The 20,135-nt window shown below is 42.1% G+C and overlaps 1 protein-coding gene across 1 annotated transcript; it reads left to right on the top strand.

Annotated features, from left to right (window-relative positions):
- The first annotated feature begins 14,575 nt into the window (after positions 1–14,575).
- Positions 14,576–19,744, top strand: krt8 (keratin 8). Its single transcript, XM_017683521.2, has 9 exons — positions 14,576–15,113; positions 16,695–16,903; positions 17,591–17,651; positions 17,772–17,867; positions 17,958–18,122; positions 18,223–18,348; positions 18,461–18,681; positions 18,784–18,827; positions 18,933–19,744. The coding sequence occupies exons 1-9, from the start codon at positions 14,694–14,696 to the stop codon at positions 19,178–19,180; spliced, it is 1,590 nt and encodes a 529-aa protein (XP_017539010.1). The 5' UTR covers positions 14,576–14,693; the 3' UTR covers positions 19,181–19,744.
- The last annotated feature ends 391 nt before the right edge of the window (positions 19,745–20,135 follow it).

The following is a 20,135-nucleotide window of genomic DNA, read 5'->3' as shown; positions in this document are numbered from 1 at the left end:
TTTAGTAAGTAACTAGGCATTTAAAAGTGCAGAAGCGGATGATGCAGCCGTCCAAGCGTTGGCCCTGTCATCAGGAGATTGCGAGCTCAATCCCTGGTGATGCTGCAGCCGTCCGTGGCCGGGAGTGCAAGAGAACACAGTTGGCCTCGCCTGAGTGGCAGTTCGAAAACATGCGGTAAATAAAAAAATATGAGCAGAAGTGTGTTCTCTGTAGAGGATAAGTACTTATGTTCACTTAGACAGTCATCAAACCATGTCGTTTGACCAGGAGCGCCCAAAGCTCCACACATGGCTGTATAATTATCTAAGGAGAAGTGGGGAAAACACTCATACTCATGCTCATACTTGCTTTGCTCAGGGACGCAGTGCTGACAGTGACCCAAAAGTGACACCGACAGCGTGATTGTGCGTCTGAGAGCCACACCTCGGCTCATCACACTGATGTTTAGCACTCTGACATATTTCTGCAAGGCTTGTGTAATCCTTCTGCAAAAATGAAGGAATCTGGATGCTGGAACACCCGCATAGGCGGTCCATACACACCCTGTGTTGCCCTTCATGGCTTTCCACACCCATATTCCCAATAAAGGCAGTGCAGGATGAGTCAGTGTGTTATCTCTCTCTCTGAAGTGTAAGTAATTGAAACGGACGTGTGAATTCGTATGAATAGCTTGCAGGCTGCTATTCATAACAATACAGAAAATAATATTCCTACAAAACAAAAGTTGGATCAAAACAAAGGTTGGCAAGAGTTACAGTCAGTATTCTAACTCTAACCATCTATTAATCACACAGGGCATGTTTTTATGCATATTTATAGAGATACTACGATTTAAAATATGAATCACTGCATATCTTTCAGTGTTATAGGTTAGTAGCAGGTGGAGAGAGTGTGTGATGTCTTCTCATGAAAGAATCACAGGCTCCACTCCCCTGAGAGGGCTTACGAGACAGCGACCAGCTGGACGTTGCTGGCCACTGCAGCAACTTTCGGAGTTTCCACATACACACAGACTTGCACGTCTTCTTTAACTCCCTCTTTCTCACTCACAAGCCGGCTTGCATACTCCAGAGTCACGCCGTCAGTCTGGCCTCTCTTTCTCTCAAGCACTGTTTTCGTGCAATGCCAGCACCACATCAAGTATCCCATTTACTGTGCAAAGCTCAAAATGGTCAATAATTACAGTTTATTCATTTTTCAGCGTGAAGGAAAACAAACAGGAAAGTATATCTAACAGAAAACGATACCCAATTCTCCACCATTAGACATAATATCAAATTTCACAGTATTTAAGTGTCTGCCCTCTGCCTCTGTTATATCTATTCTCTTCAAGAGGCTTGCTTTCGGATTTTTAATGAAATCTGCAGTGATTTTTTTCTGATTTTCAGTCTGACGTTGGTTGTTTTCTGCTTCTCACACTCGACGTAATTACATTCACAATGTTCGACTCTTCAGTCCATAAAACCTCAGTCTTGTTTTGGCTTTCAGGTTTGGCTTTCTGGTGATTCAAATGTTTTTTTTGTCCATTTCATCTTCTTGGTAACTTCTTGATCAGCTACACATCCTTTCAGACCCACAGCGCTGAGTGGTCGTCTCACAGTGGAAGGATGGACAGAAACACCTAGTGGTTGGTTAGTGTAGTGGTTAACACCTTTGCCTTCTACGCTGTAGACTGGGGTTCAAACACCCTACACTATACCAATAAGAGTCCTTGGGCAAGACTCCTAACACCACCTTGGCCTACCTGAGTAAAATGATCAAACTATAAGTCGCTCTGGATAAGAGCGTCAGCCAAATGCCGTAAATGTAAAAAAAAATGTCAACACCTGTGGATGTTTTCAGATCCAAAGCAGCTTGATTTCCTGCTGGTGACAGTTTTGGGGTGCCAGCCAGGGCTTGCATGGTTGTTAAGAGTCCCATTTTCATTTTCCCAACTCCAAGTTTGGAAACTTCTTCACTTTTTCACTTAAAATGGATTATTTTATTTCTACTGTCCTCCGAAATCTCTCTGAAAAGTGAATAACTTGCATGAAAGGGTCATTTTGATTAACGACTTAATTAATGACGTATTTAAGATTTATTGTTTACAAACTACACAAACTACAAACTACCGGAGTTCTTATTATATAAGAAGCAGTCTTTAAAATACAGGGAGATTCACTTGAAAGAGGCCCTGGATATTCTGTAATAACTCTCTCTAGGATGAATCAATCTGAACGAAACAATGCACAATGAACTTCTCGGTATATGAAGCTTTGAACAAGCCAGGACGCCCCTGCGTCGGAGCGATGAGGGGGATGCCGGACAGCCTGCTCTAATGCTTGCTGATTCAGGAACAAGGTAGCGCCGCATCAAAACAGGGATCACTTCCATCATCGCATGCAATGCAGTCGATTGCACACACGTCGAGGTATGTAGAGTATTTTTTTGGTTCCGATTGCTTCATCCTAACGGGAGTTACAACAGAACAATTGGGGCCTCCTTCGAGTGAATCTCCCTGTAAATAAAGAAGATATGATTTTGGGTTGTTTTTTTTTTTAGGCTGAACCCTAAACCTGACCGAAATATTCACGTCAGTGACTGAAAAGAAAGTTTTACCATTTCAGTTTTACATAATAAACAAAATATGTAGCTTTTGTATCTTTTGTTGAGCATTTTTTTTGGTCCTCAGATTGCAGGTTAATCCTGTTTTTCTGTAGTCTGCACAGTCACGTTTTATCCCAAAAAGGTACCAAAACACACACACACACACACACACACACACACACTCACTCCCAAACACACACACTCTAATATGGAACATTGGTTTGAAAATGACACGACGCGCAGTGCAGAAATAACCCTCAGTTGTAGAAACTCTGAGTCAGAACTGCATAAATTAGGGGAAACTGTAATGGTCAAAATTCCTTCCTGGGTTGCCATTTTCCTTTTCCGACTAAATATATCCCACCATCTCCGAATTATCCAGAAACTCCATCCGTTTGCCTCAGCATGTGTTACAAATTACATTAGAAAAAGTTACGGTTGTTGCCAAGAGCCATAAATTACCAGTCTTACAAACACAGAAGCCTAAAAAGGCCTGCAGTGCATCTTCATTGCTTGTTTGCTTTTGGCCTACAGCTACAAGCAGCTCAGCTTAGGAAATGTTCTGCACTGGAAGAACTTGATGCTAATTTAAGTCAAATGCCCGTAATTTGAGTAGCAGCGCATATGTAGTTAATTCTACTGCAAGCAGACTTAATTGCATTCAACTCTGAGATAAATGACATGAACACTGAGTGGGGCAGTCGTGGGCTGGAGGTTAGGGAACTGGCAACCTTCCTGTGACCGGAATCCCTGACGATCCCCAGCGTCGACAGTCCATGACTGAGGTGTCCTTGAGCAAGACACCTAACCCCCAGTTGCTCGCCATGGATAGGGCTGTTCACCACTCCAGGCAGGTGTGCCCACTGCCCCCCAGAGTGTGTGTGTGCTCACTAGTGTGTCTGTGGTGTTTCACTTCACGGATGGGTTAAATTTAGAGGTGAAATTTCCCTGTTTGTGGGATTAAAAGTGTCACTTAATTACAGCAAATTCCATGCAGCTTCCGACGTGAGCTTGTATTGTGACACCACAAAATATTTCTCTCAAATGTTAAGTGATACTTTTTTGATCACACAAACGGGGTTAGGGTTAAATTCCACCTCCGCATTTAACCCATCCGTGAAGTGAAACACCACATACACACTAGTGAACACACACACTAGGGGGCAGTGAGCACACTTGCCCGGAGCGGTGGGCAGCCCTATCCACAGCACCCAGGGAGCAGTTGGGGGTTAGGTGTCTTGCTCAAGGACACCTCAGTCATGGACTGTCGGCCCTGGGGATCAAACCGGCAACCTTCCGGTCACAGGGCCAGATCCCTAACCTCCAGCCTACGACTGCCCCCAAATGTTGTAGCTTTATAAAGCTGAATGCTTTAATAAACTGGAAATGAATCACGAACATGTTAATGTAAGACCAATTTTCACTCATCTCTTATGTTTGCTATATCAAAAAAAGTATTAGATTGACACACAACAGTATCGTCTCTATTCCAGCAGTGAATGTCATGAATCGCTGCACCTATAAAGTGACAAAAAATTATGTTAAATATGTAAAAAAAAATTAATGATGTGTACATCTGGATTAAATGCATTTAGTGCATCATGTTTATTTTGCTAAGGTATTTATAAACCGAACTTCCTCCGTCACACGTATCCTGCAAATATGTAATCTGTCTGCTGGTACTTTACTGTGTCATTACTGCCTTTAAGTATGTCTGGCGGAACTGAGTGATTGACAGCCTTTGATGCAAGTTTGCCTCTGGCACAAAAGAAGAAGGTTCTTTTAAGTACAACAACAACACAAAACATTTGAGACATGAAATGGCTTGGAATGAGTCCTAAGAAAGAAAGAAAGAAAGAAAGAAAGAAAAAGGACCTCCAGAGTCTTAAATGTTGGCCTACACTTCAGTTCCTCATTTTTAAACTACAAAACCTATATTTTTGTTTCATAATAGTTATTGAGTACCGTATAGTAGTTACTGAGTACCGTAGAGTAGTTACTGAGTACCATATAGTAGTTACTGTGTACCATATAGTAGTTACTGAGTACCATAAAGTAGTAACTGAATACCATATAGTAGTTACTGAACACTGTGTAGTAATTAATGAGTAAAATAGTAGTTACTGAGTACGAAATAGTAGTTACTGAGTACTATATAGTACTTACTGAGTACTATAAAGTAGTTACTAGTACTGTACAGTAATTACTGAATACCATATTGTAGTTACTGAACATTGTGCAGTAATTACTGAGGAACAGTAGTTTCTGAGTACTGTACAGTAGTTATTGAATACTATATAGTATATGAATACTGTATGCACTGTACAAACTTAACTTAAAAAGATTACTTAGTGTAGTAACAGCTGAATTAAGTTTTACTCAATCCAAAAGATTATACTGATTAAAAGATCGTTCATTCAAAGTATCTATGTAGGTCGAATAAAACTAGTTAATTTACTTGTTACCACATGAAGTATTTTAATTTAAGTGGAACTGATGAGACGTTGTTACAGTGTAGTCGTTCCTGCACAGCGTACAGTTCCTGAATTACAGGTAAACAATGATAATAAGGCTGCAGTTAGGAAACGGTCTTGTTGGAAAGACGATTCCACGTGCTCATCTTTACAGCCTGGTAGATTAAACACCAGCATGCCTGGTCCTGTATGTGCATATAAGCATGCAAATGAACAGCAAACTCATCATAAACTATACATCAGGCTCAGGTTGCTTCATCCTAACGGGAGTTACAGCAGAATATTTGAGTAAATCTCCCTGTATATGTTTATATTTTTCTGTCTGCTTTTAATGTGCAAAAATGGACATTTTTTAACCTTTTTTTATCCCTTTTTACACTTAAATAGGCTTTTTCGTTACTGTGCCTTTAACACTGGTATAAGATATATGGACTCTGATTGGTTCTGATTGGCTGGCCAGTATTTAAAGACCTCATCCAGAAAACACTCCCTATTAGTTCAGAGTGAAAGTGTAGGCTGAGTAATGGGATAAAAGCGCACTGTAAATAGTGTCTCGTCACATCTACTTTCATAAAATTACTTTGTGGTAACAAGCAATAAAACTAGTTTTACTCAAACTAAAAGCCACTTTGTAATAATCGTTCGTTCAAAGGATTCATTCAGGTTGAATAAAGCTAGGTCATTTACTTGTTGCCACATGCACTCGTTTTTTAAGTAGATCTGACGAGACACTTCTGACAGCGCAAACGAGTTGGTTTTTGTGACATCACAGAAAAAAATTTCAAAAACGTGCTGTTTTGTAGGTTAGTTTTCATACATGGAACATATGTGGCACATAGCATGTTTACATGGTACTTCAAACTTATTAATTAAAAAAAAAAGGTCCCACTTTATATTAAGTGTCCCTAATAACTGTGTAGTTACACATCAATAACATATGCAACAACACAGTAACTACTAATGATGTAATGATGACGGTACGGTGGATCACGGAAGTACAGCCTGTGTAATTAAACATGTATATAAACTTCAGTTTTGCCTCATGGAATTAATATATTCTTTTTGATACACTACCAATCAAAAGTCCTTTTTATACATATTACATTCATTTTTATATATAATTAAAAAAAAAAAAAAAGCAAAGGACATTCATTTTTCTCTGATATGGGCCCTTTAAAATACAATAAGCCTTCAGTCTGTCTGTAATGTGTATTTCAACATCCCCCCCCACCCCCCGCCCCCACCCTCACCTCCCCCCCTTCCCTCACACCCCACACTTTGCGTATATCCTCTTTATGAGTTTACAGTGGCCGGTTACTGCATTACATGTGTGTTCCTCCTTATCCCTCGTCTCCATGGCAACTGCTCAAACTTTCCACCGCTATTCGTCATGTGTCGGCGTCTGGCATAGCAAAACTGTGTGTGTGTGTGTGTGTGTATGTGTGTGATCTTTGGTAACCCTGTTGCCATGGAAACCGCGGGTGTGGCTTGTTGTCCAGGGCGGCATGGGGGAAGTTCTGAGGAGGACGGAGCTGCAAAACTCACTCACTGTTTACACACTAAACACTAAAACTGCCCGTCCTCAAAACACTCGCTTTCCAGCGCTGAACGAACAGCGTAACAGTTTAATCAACACCGGAGACTCTACTGTACAGCCTGGGCTGATCCAACTTCTCCTAAAAGCTCATTTTTGAGTGGTGAGTCAGAGCAGAGAGATGAGGAATCAGAAAGCCGCCTGACTGGTCTCATAAAACCACAACAAGACCGGCCACACGATTCAACTCTCAGCCAAATCAAATCCAGAACACCGCCTGCCTCCTTTTTCTTTTCAATTTCAGGTTTAATTAGACTAGATCATTATTTTTTTCAAGAAAAGTTGGTTTTAACTCTGAGACATCAAGTCACGAGTTAATTTGCTTGTTACCACATAAAGTAAGTCTTTAGGTAGAACTGATGAGCCACTTTTTACACTGTAGGCTGTTGCCAGATTGCTGTCATGGTAGTTTAGGTGGTTGCTAGGCTACTGCTTAGTGGTTGCTATGGTAGCCCAGGTGGTTTCTAGAGTGTTGCTGTGCAGTTGCTATGATTGTGTGAGTGGTTGTTAAGGCGTTGCTAGGTGGTTGCTATGGTGCTTCCTGGTGGTTGTTATTGTATAAATGATTACTACACTGTAAAAACATGTCTTTTTTCACACCAACCTAAAAAATGACAATGTAGTAACAACCAATTCGACTCATTTCATTCAACTAAAAAAAAATAAAAATAAATTCATATAATAAATCGTTCTTTTAAAGCACATATTTGGGTTTACTTGTAGCCACATGAAGTGATTTTTTTCAGGTTGATCCAACAAGCCGTGTTTTACAGTGTATAAAGCTACTTTATACACTTTTCACTCTATATGAAAGGAACATTTGGCAGCATTTTCAGCTGGAGGTAATCAGGATCACGCTATAGGGCTTTATATGTGTTTATTTGTGTGACGGCATGTGTGCCTGAGTGGTGGTGGTCTGGTGGGGGGGAAATGAGTTTCATGAGCCAGCAACACACGCCATACAGCTGGAACTGCTTAACAATGGAAGAAAACTCTGGAGAACAACGGCACGTTTCAAATGCACTGGAACAGTAAAAGCCCTGTTCCTTAAATGAAAAGCAACGCCTCACCTGAAATGCCCTATTTACTGCCTTCGACAGAAGTGCCAAGTCATTTTTTTTGATATAGCAACATGAGATGCCATGTGGTGTAAATCATACCCGTCTCAAACCCAAATAGGGAAGGACGTGAAGCACAAAGCATCTGATCTGGTCGGATGACCCTCTGATAAAATGAGTCATATTCGGCTGAGCCTGCTACACTGATAGAAAAAAAACCTGCAACAGAAGCCCCATTCATGAGTCAGAGCCGACAAGGCTATCGCTTCATAAGACATACATAACGGCCAATTTAATCTCTTATGATACACAGCTGTAAACACACCTACACACAAGCCAGCAATTAGCTGGCCTGCTGCTCAAGGGTCACAAGCAGAGGTGGACGAAGTGCACAAATCATGTATGTGAGTTAAAGCTGGCTTCATGAACTCATTTCGGGTGAAGATCCTCCAGCGTCTCTCTTGCAAAGTTTCAGTTTCAGATTTATTTACAACTTAGTTCCAAGTTTAAGTTGAATAAAAACTGGCTTTAAACTCAGGATCACAGATGAGCTCCTTTACTATGTTGATCTGTAGGCGTCTGTTCATAAACATAAACCAGCCCAAACTCATTTACTATAAAATGAAATGGTGTTTGTAGAAATTCAGAAAAAAGCCGCGTCAGTCTCGACTGCATATGTGGACATATTTCTATATTGAGCTCTATTTACACAAAGTTAGGTTAGTTCATCATTTATGTTGAACAGACTCTCCCAAAGTTTTACGCTGCTGCGCTGACGTTGAACCGCGTGCTGCACTGGGTCGGTATGACCAACAGGTCAAAACCAGCTCTAAACAAAGTGACCGCTGGGCCCTGATTGGTGCTCTGGCTTTGCGCTTCTTTCGTTTTGACATGTTACGTTTTTATACACACAGAAACCAAAAGGAACGACAGATTTCTCAAAATGTAGGAGGAAAAAGTCGGATATTAGACTCTGAAATGTAGTGGAGTGAAAGGAAAAAGTCGCCCAGAACGGAGAAACTTCAGTACAGATACACCAAAAATACTAAAGTACAGAAACTCATTACATTTACTCAGATACTCAGTTACTGACCAGCAATGGTCACAAGTCATGTGTTATACTCTTCTCTAGTATTTACAGTGAAGCTAAGGCAGCTTTTGGCCTAGAAAACGTTGGGCGATACTGTCGTCATGACAGTAAACCGAGTGCATCCTTCGCATTATCATGATTGTGTGAGTGAGGAATGGAGGAATGTTAGCTGATGAAGCAATAATCTGTCTTGGGTGGAGGTCCCTGCAGAACAATCATGGTAGATTTTATGTGCCCTGATTAAGAGATAAGATAAGAATGTCAGTCAGAATGTGACAATCCCACACTTCCATAGTGTTTAACAGCCAGACACACCTATATTCCAGAGGAAGAACACAGGTTAGTGTTGCTGACGCTCCGCTCTGCAGCGAATCTCTTGTTTGGAGGCAGCTGAAAAGCTGAATTCCACAGCAAAGTGCTTCTGATTTGGAAGGACAAACTTCTTTCCCTTCTGTGGGCAAAAGTGGATGAGTCATAGGTTTGGACTCCGGCTCAGCAAATGCCTTTTAATGGACTTTAATTACACCTAAGCTCAGGAACAATGAATGCATGGCAGGTGTTAAGTGATAGCAGGTATGATGAAGTGGTTGTGTGTACGGCAAAACATCGGCGTTATTGATGTTAAAGCGTATGCTTTCCACCGAAGTCGTAACTCTGTTTTGGTTAGGCTGCAGAGAAAAGAAAAGAAGGAGAAAATCGGATTCGTGGCCTTGAACATCCAGTCACAATCCTCGGTTTGATGAAAACAGTAATAAAGCGGCTGCTGTGTTATCTGGCCGCTCTCCTTCGGATTTGTGGGAGCAGAAATCCCATCGGTGGGGTTGGTCCGTGTTCCTTGAGCCACTCAAACAAATCGTTTAAGCACTTTGCTATTGTCTGCCAGGCCAGGGCAGGTCTTGAGGTTGGATCGTGCTCAAGTTGGATGAAGAAATAAGAGAAGTCAGGTTTTTATTTCTACAGGTTCCTGTTTCAGAAACAAAGGCCGGGATTCTGCAGTGGAACAGAGGAAAAAGTGGTTTGGTTAAAGCAACACGACTCACTCAGATGCAACATGAAAGACAGACCAAAGGAAAAGAAATGAGCTAAAAGCGAAAACAGTTCTTCATAGTGTTTTTACCCGCGCTGTATAATGTTCGTCATAACGTTATAATGCATTATAACTTGAGCAAGGCTTATTCAGTACAGTGTGAGGGTCAGTGTGTCTAATTCTTAGTGATGGTCAATTAAAAGAAACAAAGAAGACAATTCAGCACAGTTACGAACTGAAAATAGTTCTTCTTTGTGTTTTAATGATACTGTAAATTATGTTCTTTATCATGTTATTATGCATTATAACTTGAGCAAGGCTTATTCAGTACAGTGCTGAGGGTCAGTGTGTCTAATTCTTACTAATGGACAATAAAAAAATAAAAAGATGATTTAGCACAGTTATGAAAAAGTCATTTTTATAATGTTCTTTTTACTATAGTATTAATAATGCATTATAACCATGAGCTGTGTATTATCACAGTGTTACGGGCTTATCCAGTGCAGTACATAGAGTTGGGGTAATTAAAGCATATATTTCTAATAGACCTGATAAAGATTTTACACAGTTAAGACAAATCACAACATTCTTCATAGTGCTGTAACTGTTTGCTTACACTTAGTACTGTTCATAAGGCTACATGTGGCCTACATAAGCTTGTCATGACAACTGACATAACCCTACATAAATGTTTATATTAGCTAATTACAATGGGCGTAATTTTTTATAAACTAAAGTAGACTTTATAACGAATGACACTTATTGGGGTGTCATGACAAGCTTATATAGGTGTCATATAACTGTATTATAATGATCGGTAACACTTTATTTGAAGGCTACCTACATAAGGACTTCATGACACATTCATAAGCGCTGAATAATGCGTTTATGAAGCACTACTTGAACATTTATTAAGCGCTTATATCGGTTCTCGCAACCTGACATAAGATGTTTTATGAAATAAATGACATTGTACTGACATAATAAGAATAAACGTTGAACATATTTACAGCACTAAACATATTTAAACCCTGTACATAAATATGACTATTTATGTCAGCATTCTTAAGACGACATTGTACTGATATCAGGTGAAATCTGCCTGGAAACCACCCCCTCTTCCCTCCATGGCATGGATAAGATGATTGATGTAATTATGTATAGGGTTTAAATATGTTTAGTGCTGTAAATATGTTCAACGTTTATTCATATTATGTCAGTACAATGTCATTTATTTCATAAAGCATCTTATGTCAGGTTGCGAGAACCGACATAAGCACTTAATAAATGTTCAAGTAGTGCTTCATAAACACATTATTCAGCGCTTATGAATGTGTTATGAAGCCCTTATGTAGGTAGCCTTCAAATAAAGTGTTACCTAATGATCAATGTATATTATCAGCATTAAATTGTTTAGGGTTAGCGTGTCTAAAGTAAGTCTCTCTAAAAGATGTGACAACTAAAAAAGAATAATAATGTTCTTTATTATATGCTAATGTGATTGCATTATAACTGGGATCATTGCATTAAGTGTTGAAGCCTTATTCATTACAGTGGTTTGGGTTTCAGCAGAGGCCGTTCTTTTTCTTTATGACATTATAACATAATTATGTTCTTCGGATTCAGTTCAGTGGCTCCGGTGGTGAGGGTCTGTAGTTTTGTGTAAGTGTGTTTTTGTGCATTTCTAATAAACTGGCACTGAGTCATGCAGTAATATCAATAAAATAACTGACGTCTTTGATTGAATGCAAGATTCCCAGGAATGGCACAAAGCGAAACTGATCAGCTGAGCTCATTACCTCTCAGGAGAAACCAATCAACACCTTAGCATATCAATACTGACAAGCTCAAGCCTGTTTTCACTGACAACAGCACAGCTGTCAGGTCATTTCATCACAGGAGTCTCAGAATTACCCTCAGTAACTGCTCTTTATTATTTGGAAGCTGTTATGAAACTAAATATGAAAAGTTCAGCTGCCTTTTTAGGTGAAAAGAGCCTGAAAACATCTCAGGAAAATGTGCAGACAGAGCCACGTCAGTACATTCATTCACGCTAGATTAAATCAAGGACTGTGAGTTCAACAGAAATAAACCTTAAAAAAAATCTGAAGATCAAGACATTAAGATATTTTGACACTGAGAATGCCATCGCTGTCGGAGCGAAAGCTCATTCCTCGATTTTGGTCATTTTGAATTGCTCAACATTTCACTGCTGTAAACCTTCTATCGCTATTTTTCAGTTTTTTGATATAATCTGAAAAATGCCTGTTGCTCTTCATGTTGTGCGTCAATCTGATGATGAATGGACCAAAATAAACAGCCTTGGTGAAAAAGTTTGGTTCCATTGATTTGCATTTAAAGCAAAGCATGTTTTTTCCTTCCTTGAACTTTTACCGTTTTTCGAGATTTCAAGCTTTCTTCGGACAACAGCCAAATTCTAAAAACTCCAGATGTCCTTTCGATTGCGTGCGAATTTCATGGTGAATGGACCAACCAAAGTGCTTCTTAATTACTTGCAATTTAATATTTTTACATGGACTCTTTATTATTTGGTTAAAACAGAACTGACATTTTTTAATAAACTAGTAACGATTTTACCTTTACGACATTTGGCTGACGCTGTTATCCAGAGCGACTTACAATTTGATCATTTTTACACAGGTAGGCCAAGGTGGTGTTAGGAGTCTTGCCCAAGGACCCTTATTGGTATAGTGTAGGGTGTTTACCCAGGTGGGGATTGAACCCCAGTCTACACTGTAGAAGGCAAAAGTGTTACCCACTACACTAACCAACCACACCACACCTTTTACATTGTATCTAGTTGTAAGAGTGAGGGGTTAAAATCAGCCGTCATACACCGGTCAGGCATAACATCATGACTACCTCCTTGTTTCTACGCTCACTGTCCACTTTATCAGCTCCACTGACCGTATAGCTGCTCTCTGTAGTTCTACAGTTACAGACTGTAGTCCATCTGTTTCTCTGATACTCTGTTACCCTGTTCTTCAGTGGTCAGGACCCCCATGGACCCTCACAGAGCAGGTACTGTTTGGGTGGTGGGTCATTCTCAGCACTGCAGTAACACTGACGTGGTGGTGTGTTGGTGTGTTTTGCGCTGGTCTGAGTGGATCAGACACAGCAGTGCTGCTGGAGTTTTTTAAACACCTCAGTGTCGCTGCTGGACTGAGAATAGTCCACCAACTAAAAACATCCAGCCAGCAGCGTCCTGTGGGCAGCGTCCTGTGACCACTGATGAAGGACCAGAGGATGACCAGCACAAACTGTGCGGCAGCAGATGAGCTGTCATCTCTGACTTTACATCTACAAGGTGGACCGACAAGGTAGGAGTGTCTAATAGAGTGGACAGTGAGTGGAAAAACTCCAGCAGCACTGCTGTGTCTGATCCACCCGTACCAGCACAACACACACTCACCCACCACAAGGTGTATTATGGATATTACATGCTTCATACCACTGATATAGAGTGAAATGGTTATAACTGCCAACGGACACAGATTAGGTCTAGTCTAGAGCTAAATTGTAATCTCAGTGGTGATTTACCCATGGAAAGCCTTTCGAGTCCAGGAAACCTGCTATGAACACTATGTATACCTAATAATGTGTAATAATCCTCTGTGCAGGCGTAGCCTGTTGTTTTCATTACAACCTGAACAGCTGCTTCGTCTCAACTGTGCTGGACTGCTGGGTCATATAACTCTACCATATCATTACTCCATCATGCTGGCGTTAAAGGTCTAGGCCCAGGGATTAAACACAAAGTGACTGTAAAAAGGAATCCAGTTTACGCGGTCTGCTGAGTCCAGAAGGCCAAAGAGCCCGAGGCAGAGTCTCAGGGTGTAACAATCACCTCCAGAAGTCTCTGCTTTAAGGCTTCTTTAACAAAGTAAAAGTCGCCTCTCTCTTATTACGACATGCCTGCACATCTGTGGCAGTGAAAGCTGCAGCAACCTTACGCAGCTTCTACCCATAACAAGCCAAGATGGGTGTTTTTAAATGTCTACAATATCCAAAGGAGGTGTGAGTGATATTCCTTCTGCTGTTAGACTGAGCAAAGAGTTAAAAGTCTGTGCTGGAGGTAACATTAAAACAAAGGCATGTGCACCTTGAACAGGTCTGTTTTTGTATGACTTACACTGCCGAGAGCTATGAAGTGTCACCAGTCCACGAGTTTTACAGAGATAATTGGAGCCTCATGCCTTATTTGAATAGGCAAAAGGTTTTAAGGCTGTTTTGCGATGAGGCATTAATTTGAATGTCCTGGAGCCACGGTATACGCAGTACTGTTGAGCAGATACACTGGATGGGTGGTTCTTGGACTCACATAATGAAAATGTGCCATTAACTTCTTGTATTTTATGCTGAGGTCCATATATTGACTCTATTTGTTTATTTATTGATAGAATATAAATATGTGGCATAATTAAGTTAACTTCATACAATCAAGCATTTTTTAAGCATCTACAGCATTTTCCCCCATGCATTCCCATAATCATGCAAAACCCGTGTTTTACCAGAACTGCCAGAGAAACTTGCCTGGGTAAAAAGAGAAAAAAAGAGGGCGTGGCTACTCTCAATGTCCAGGTAATGATTAGAGGAAGAATGCGAGGAGGACAGGAGTGTTGAGTTTCAGCCCTCTCTCCCCCCCTTTACTCTACACTAGCCAATCAGAGTCATGCTTTGGCTCCTCCCCACTTCTGTCTCCGCTATACTAAGAGGGGCAGTGTCCACTGCCTCTGCCCAGCTGCTCGGATTTCTCCAGCACAGCAGACCAGCTTCCCACTGCTGCTCTCTCTCTCTTCCCCACTCGCTCGTGCTCTCTCGCTCAGAAGTTCCACAGACAGAATGTCTTACCTCACTAAGAAAACATCCTACCATGTCAAGTCTTCTTCCTCTGGGTCGGCTCCCCGGAGCTTCAGCAGCCAGTCCTACTCCGGACCCAGCATCAGCCGACAGAGCTACACCGCACGCAGCTCCTATGGAGGGGTCAACCGTGGCTTGGGAGGTGGACTGGGAGGTGGCAGCTACATCAGCAGCTCCACAGCTTATGGAGGTGGCATGGGTCTGGGCATGAGCGCCGGAATGGGCATGGGCGCCGGAATGAGCATGGGCGGTAATATCATGCCCATCACCGCCGTATCGGTCAACAAGAGCCTCCTGGCCCCTCTGAACCTGGAGATTGACCCCACCATCCAGGCTGTCCGCACCCAGGAGAAAGAGCAGATCAAGACCCTCAACAACCGCTTCGCCTCTTTCATTGACAAGGTGGGTAACTGTATTTTAGCTCTCTGCTTGGTTTTGACACCTTAGACTACAAAGAACCTTTAGGTGGGTGCTGACTTTTATCCTCACTCTTTTAACTACATGCCTCATAGTGGCTTCATAGCAGTTCCTGGGTAACAATCCTTAAGTTCTCTGAATAATAAGCATGAAGTGTAAGTGCTTAGGGCTGCTAACAGTGTAAATGAAGGTCAGGACAGTGCTGCAATTTGTCCAGCAGAGAAAGATCTTCAGAAGACCACGTAGCACTTTGAATGACAAACTTGAATGACAAAAATGACTCCTCATTCACTTCGTAGTGATCACCATGTCAGTGAACATGAGGAACAGTAACACGAGGCTATAGGAAATTTAAAATGAAGTTGTTCTCCTGCAAAAATGATAACTTGTTCTTCAAACTTTTGCAATGGCTTCTTGCTGCAGAGAACAGGGGATGTGTGCTCGGGTGGGGAGTAGGGCGTGTCACTGGTCAGAATGAATGGTTTACCTTTGCAAAAGTCTGCCTCAGAGGCAACAAACTCCAAGTAAAATGCAATGTCGACACCCAAACTAGAAGAAACCCCTGGATATGTACTTCTACCAAATATACACTTTGTCAAACCAACCGTTTTTTGGCTTTCAGTGTAAAGCATAATGTAGAAAGTGAAACCCTTAAGCTCGTTTCGTACCATCAGACAGAAAGGCTATTGTCACCAGAACCTACAAGACCTGCTCTACAGAGTTAATATTTAATCTGGAGAAATGGTGTCATGTTCAAGCAAACAGCACTGGACAGATTACGTAACAGGCGTTCTTAAGGCAGCGACGACAAAGCATAACCAGTTTTTTATCCATTTCTTTCTGATTGAATATTAAAGTACATGTTCTTTCCCTTTACTGTATGAAAACAATCTGCTTTGCATGGCATTGAATTGTCAAAGTAGTGGCTGCTTTGAATAAAGTTGTCGGTCAAGACAGGAGTGCTTTATGTCAGCACTAGTGAAGTGGCAATCTCCATTTGTTTAATCTATTATTACTTCCTTGGATAAATAGGCGTTCTCATGCCCCTTTAAAAGACCCTGCAATGTTACCTACTCTAAGCAATAGATGAAAACTGACCATTAGTTTGCAGCTAGACAAGTCCACACTGGCCCACAAATAGCATGTTACTTTTCTCAAATTCCACTAAGCTTTGCTTGGCTTGACCTGTCCACCCAACCCCACCACAAAACAGGAAAATCAGGGTAGGTACTGCACTTGTAAACCCCCCCTCCCCACCCCCCACCCCCATCCTGTATAAGGATGTGCGTCACAATTTCCCTGGAAAAAATCCATATGCAATTCTGCAAACAGTCACTCATTCCATAAAACATTGGGCTCCTAAGATGCTGACTGATTTCACATGGTGCCTGTTGGCATGTGGTTGTGGTTTGCTGCATTAAATGTCAGGCTGGCCCAGAAACCACGGCTCCATTCACTCACTGAATGCAACGGCAGTCTAGGCCTAGCGCTCTTTGAAGGCCTGAATATGGTCTTCATTTGTGTCTTGGCTGAAACAATAACCCCATTGTCCTCTCGCCCACCCAGGTACGCTTCTTGGAACAGCAGAACAAGATGCTGGAGACCAAATGGAGCCTCCTCCAGGGCCAGACCACCACTCGTTCCAACATCGATGGCATGTTCGAGGCCTACATCGCCAACCTGCGCAGACAGCTCGACAGCCTGGGCAATGACAAGATGAGGCTAGAGGCTGACCTGCACAACATGCAGGGCCTGGTGGAGGACTTCAAGAATAAGTAAGTCGCTGGCTCGCATTAACAGCTCACTTCAGCTCAGCGGGAGGCTTTCTACTCTTGGGTTGTGGTGAATGGATGGTGCCCAAGTTTTGTGAATGCTGGCTTTTGTGGTACACTTAAGTGTTCCCAGCATAAACAGTGCTGGTGGAGGAAAAAGTACTTTTGGGAATAGGTTAAGGCCACGTTTCCAGCAAGGCTTATGCAAGGAGAAAAAAGTGACTGTACCCGTATGAATAAGGGATAAGGTCACTCCCTAATTTGCTAAGTCCGTTGTCTAATTCATTTTCATTGACAGGATTTACATCAACATGCTGGCATGTCTTGAATAATATAGATGCGTTACCAAAAATGAGAAAACAAGCTGGACTTGGCCAGCAGCCAACATGCGTCACGGTATAGACTGCAAGCCCACAGAACAAAAAGTCACGGCGCACCTTTTCTGCCAATCCCAACATATATGATGAGCTTGTGCACTGTCAACAACTAAATGGTGATATTAGACTTAAAACTGAGTCCTGGCTTGAAACTTGAGCCGTGACATCAAGAGCTTTTCCCTCAGAGACACAACACTGCTTCCCCCTGGTGTACATTTTCATATTACACTTAATAGTTCTTCTTAAGCCTTCAGACTTTGGAAATACACTGTGATCTGACACATTCATAACATGTTTCCTTTTCATTTCTCAGGTATGAAGATGAGATCAACAAGCGTACCGAGGCTGAGAATGACTTTGTCCTCATCAAGAAGGTCAGCATAGAGGGTTTTTGATTCAACTGGCCGATGCATTTCTACAGTTAAAACCTAGAAACATAAGTTATTTTAAATCTACTATATTAATCTACAATAATACCTTTACATTTTTTCCAGGACGTTGATGAAGCCTACATGAATAAGGTTGAGCTGGAGGCCAAGCTGGAGAGCCTGACAGATGAGATTAACTTCCTCAGGCAGATCTATGAGGAGGTAACCCACCTTCAAAGTATTTTCCGCCAATGTTTTTTTTTTATATCTCCTACATGAAGAGTGCTCATTGCTTCCCACTCAATCTTGTAGGAAATCCGTGAGCTGCAGTCTCAGATCAAGGACACATCAGTGGTGGTCGAGATGGACAACAGCAGAAAGCTGGACATGGACGCCATCGTGGCCGAAGTCCGCGCTCAGTATGAGGACATCGCCAACCGCAGCCGTGCCGAGGCTGAGACGTGGTATAAGTCAAAGGTATGGATCGAGGTGCTGGGCCGCTGTTAAGATTGCGATTTAAAGGTAGTTGCCATTTAATGTGCCAAATGTCTTACCTGGATTTTCTTCTCTTTCTCAGTTTGAGGAGATGCAGACATCTGCCAACCAGTATGGAGATGACCTCAGAGCAACCAAGACAGAGATTTCTGACCTCAACCGCATGATCCAAAGATTGCAGTCTGAAATCGATGCTGTGAAGGGACAGGTAAGGATCCACATGGTCCATTGATCCGCTATTAGTCTAAGCAAACACAAATCATTTCCAGCAAGTATGGAAAGTAGTGGCTGCACTCATGGTGTCCTCCCTTTTGACTTAGCGTGCCAACCTGGAGAACCAGATCGCTGAGGCTGAGGAACGTGGGGAGATGGCAGTGAGGGACGCCAAGGCTCGTATCAAGGATCTGGAGGATGCCCTGCAGAGAGCCAAGCAGGACATGGCACGCCAGATCAGAGAGTACCAGGACCTGATGAACGTCAAACTGGCCCTGGACATTGAGATCGCCACCTACAGGAAGCTCCTGGAAGGAGAGGAGGACAGGTGAGTTCACAAAGCCTTTCTTCTGCCATGTTGGCTTATTATTGATTGAAGGATCTTATAAGTGAGGATAGACCTCTAACCATGCATCTGTTTCACCAACAGACTGGCAAGTGGAATCAAGGCCATCAACATCTCCAAACAGAGCAGTAAGTTTTCTTGTTTATTTATGAGATTTTACAAAATAGAATAGATATCTAATATACACTATTCAATTACATGCAATGACCTTGTATGATTTCCATCCTCTGCAGCAAGCTATAGCTCCTTCCCAATGGAGAGTGCTGGCAGCGCCTACAGCAGCTACTCTAGCGGTTACTCAAGCGGTTACTCCGGCGGCTACGGCGGCGGCTACGGTGGCTACAGCTCTGGCAGCGGCTATGGCGGCAGCGGCTATGGCGACAGCAGCATCACCCAGAGCAAGAAAAGTGTGGTCATCAAGATGATCGAGACCAAGGACGGCAAAGTGGTGTCCGAGTCTTCCGAGGTCGTCCAGGATTGAGCCCAGAGCGTGTTCTCCACTTCTGTCTTGTAACCTTCTTGTGTTCTTATCCATTTCTCATCCTGCCTCTAAACCAGTGGCCCAAAGTAAACAGTCCCAGAGGGAGCTGGTCATAAACCAGGCTGTAAAACTATAAATGCCTTCACTCTGACCAAAGGATTTGCAAGGGACCCAACATTATCTTCTCACACCGTGCCTTATGCTCATGTTCCCGTTCTGCACTAAAAACAAACGCTCTCAGTCTGCTCCACACAAGTTGTACTGTCTTGCACAACATGCCTTCGGGTCTGCATCTATACGCTGGAGAATGCTAGATCTGCCACCAACATTGGCTACTCCTTTAGTCCCTCACTGCACTGTGACAGGTTTTTACATTTGTTTATGAAGGGTTATGTGCACATTTGTGTGGACAGCACTGTTTGTGGCAGATCCATGTTGTGTGCCTGCTCTGTAGAGAATGTCTTCCCATTGTATTCTGTCAGATGCAAAAGGAAATGTCCAACAGTGTACCAATGAGGTGCTGTTTTTTTTTTGCTACAAAACAAAATAAAGTGTTTACTTAAATCCGCCGTCATGTTTTACTTCAGTTTCCATCTTTTGCTTTAACTGATGCAAGTATAAACTGCTTGCACGATCAAACACAGGGTCACAAATAATCCGAGAATGTAAAATCCTTAAAAATCCTTAGGCCACCTGTGATGGAGGTCAAAGCTTGAACACAGGTGGTCAACACTGTCAAAGGCACCATTTGTGAATTTCATGGTGAAAACGTTTGTTAAGATGAAACGGCCAGTCGCTGGATCTTCAGACGTCTCCAAACCACGGCTCCAATTTCAAGCCAAACTTGGGCACTGGTACTATTATAAAGCCAACAGTCGAAATCCAAAAATAGCATCAAAAACAATCAAAATCCTAAAACAGACCTTCTTTGTCAACTGTTTTACAGACATTGTCT

The sequence above is a fragment of the Pygocentrus nattereri genome, chromosome 9 (assembly GCF_015220715.1).
Source record: "Pygocentrus nattereri isolate fPygNat1 chromosome 9, fPygNat1.pri, whole genome shotgun sequence".
Lineage (NCBI taxonomy): Eukaryota > Metazoa > Chordata > Actinopteri > Characiformes > Serrasalmidae > Pygocentrus > Pygocentrus nattereri.
The sequence above is the reverse complement of the archived record's forward strand: the minus strand, read 5'-3'. Positions and strand labels throughout refer to the sequence as shown.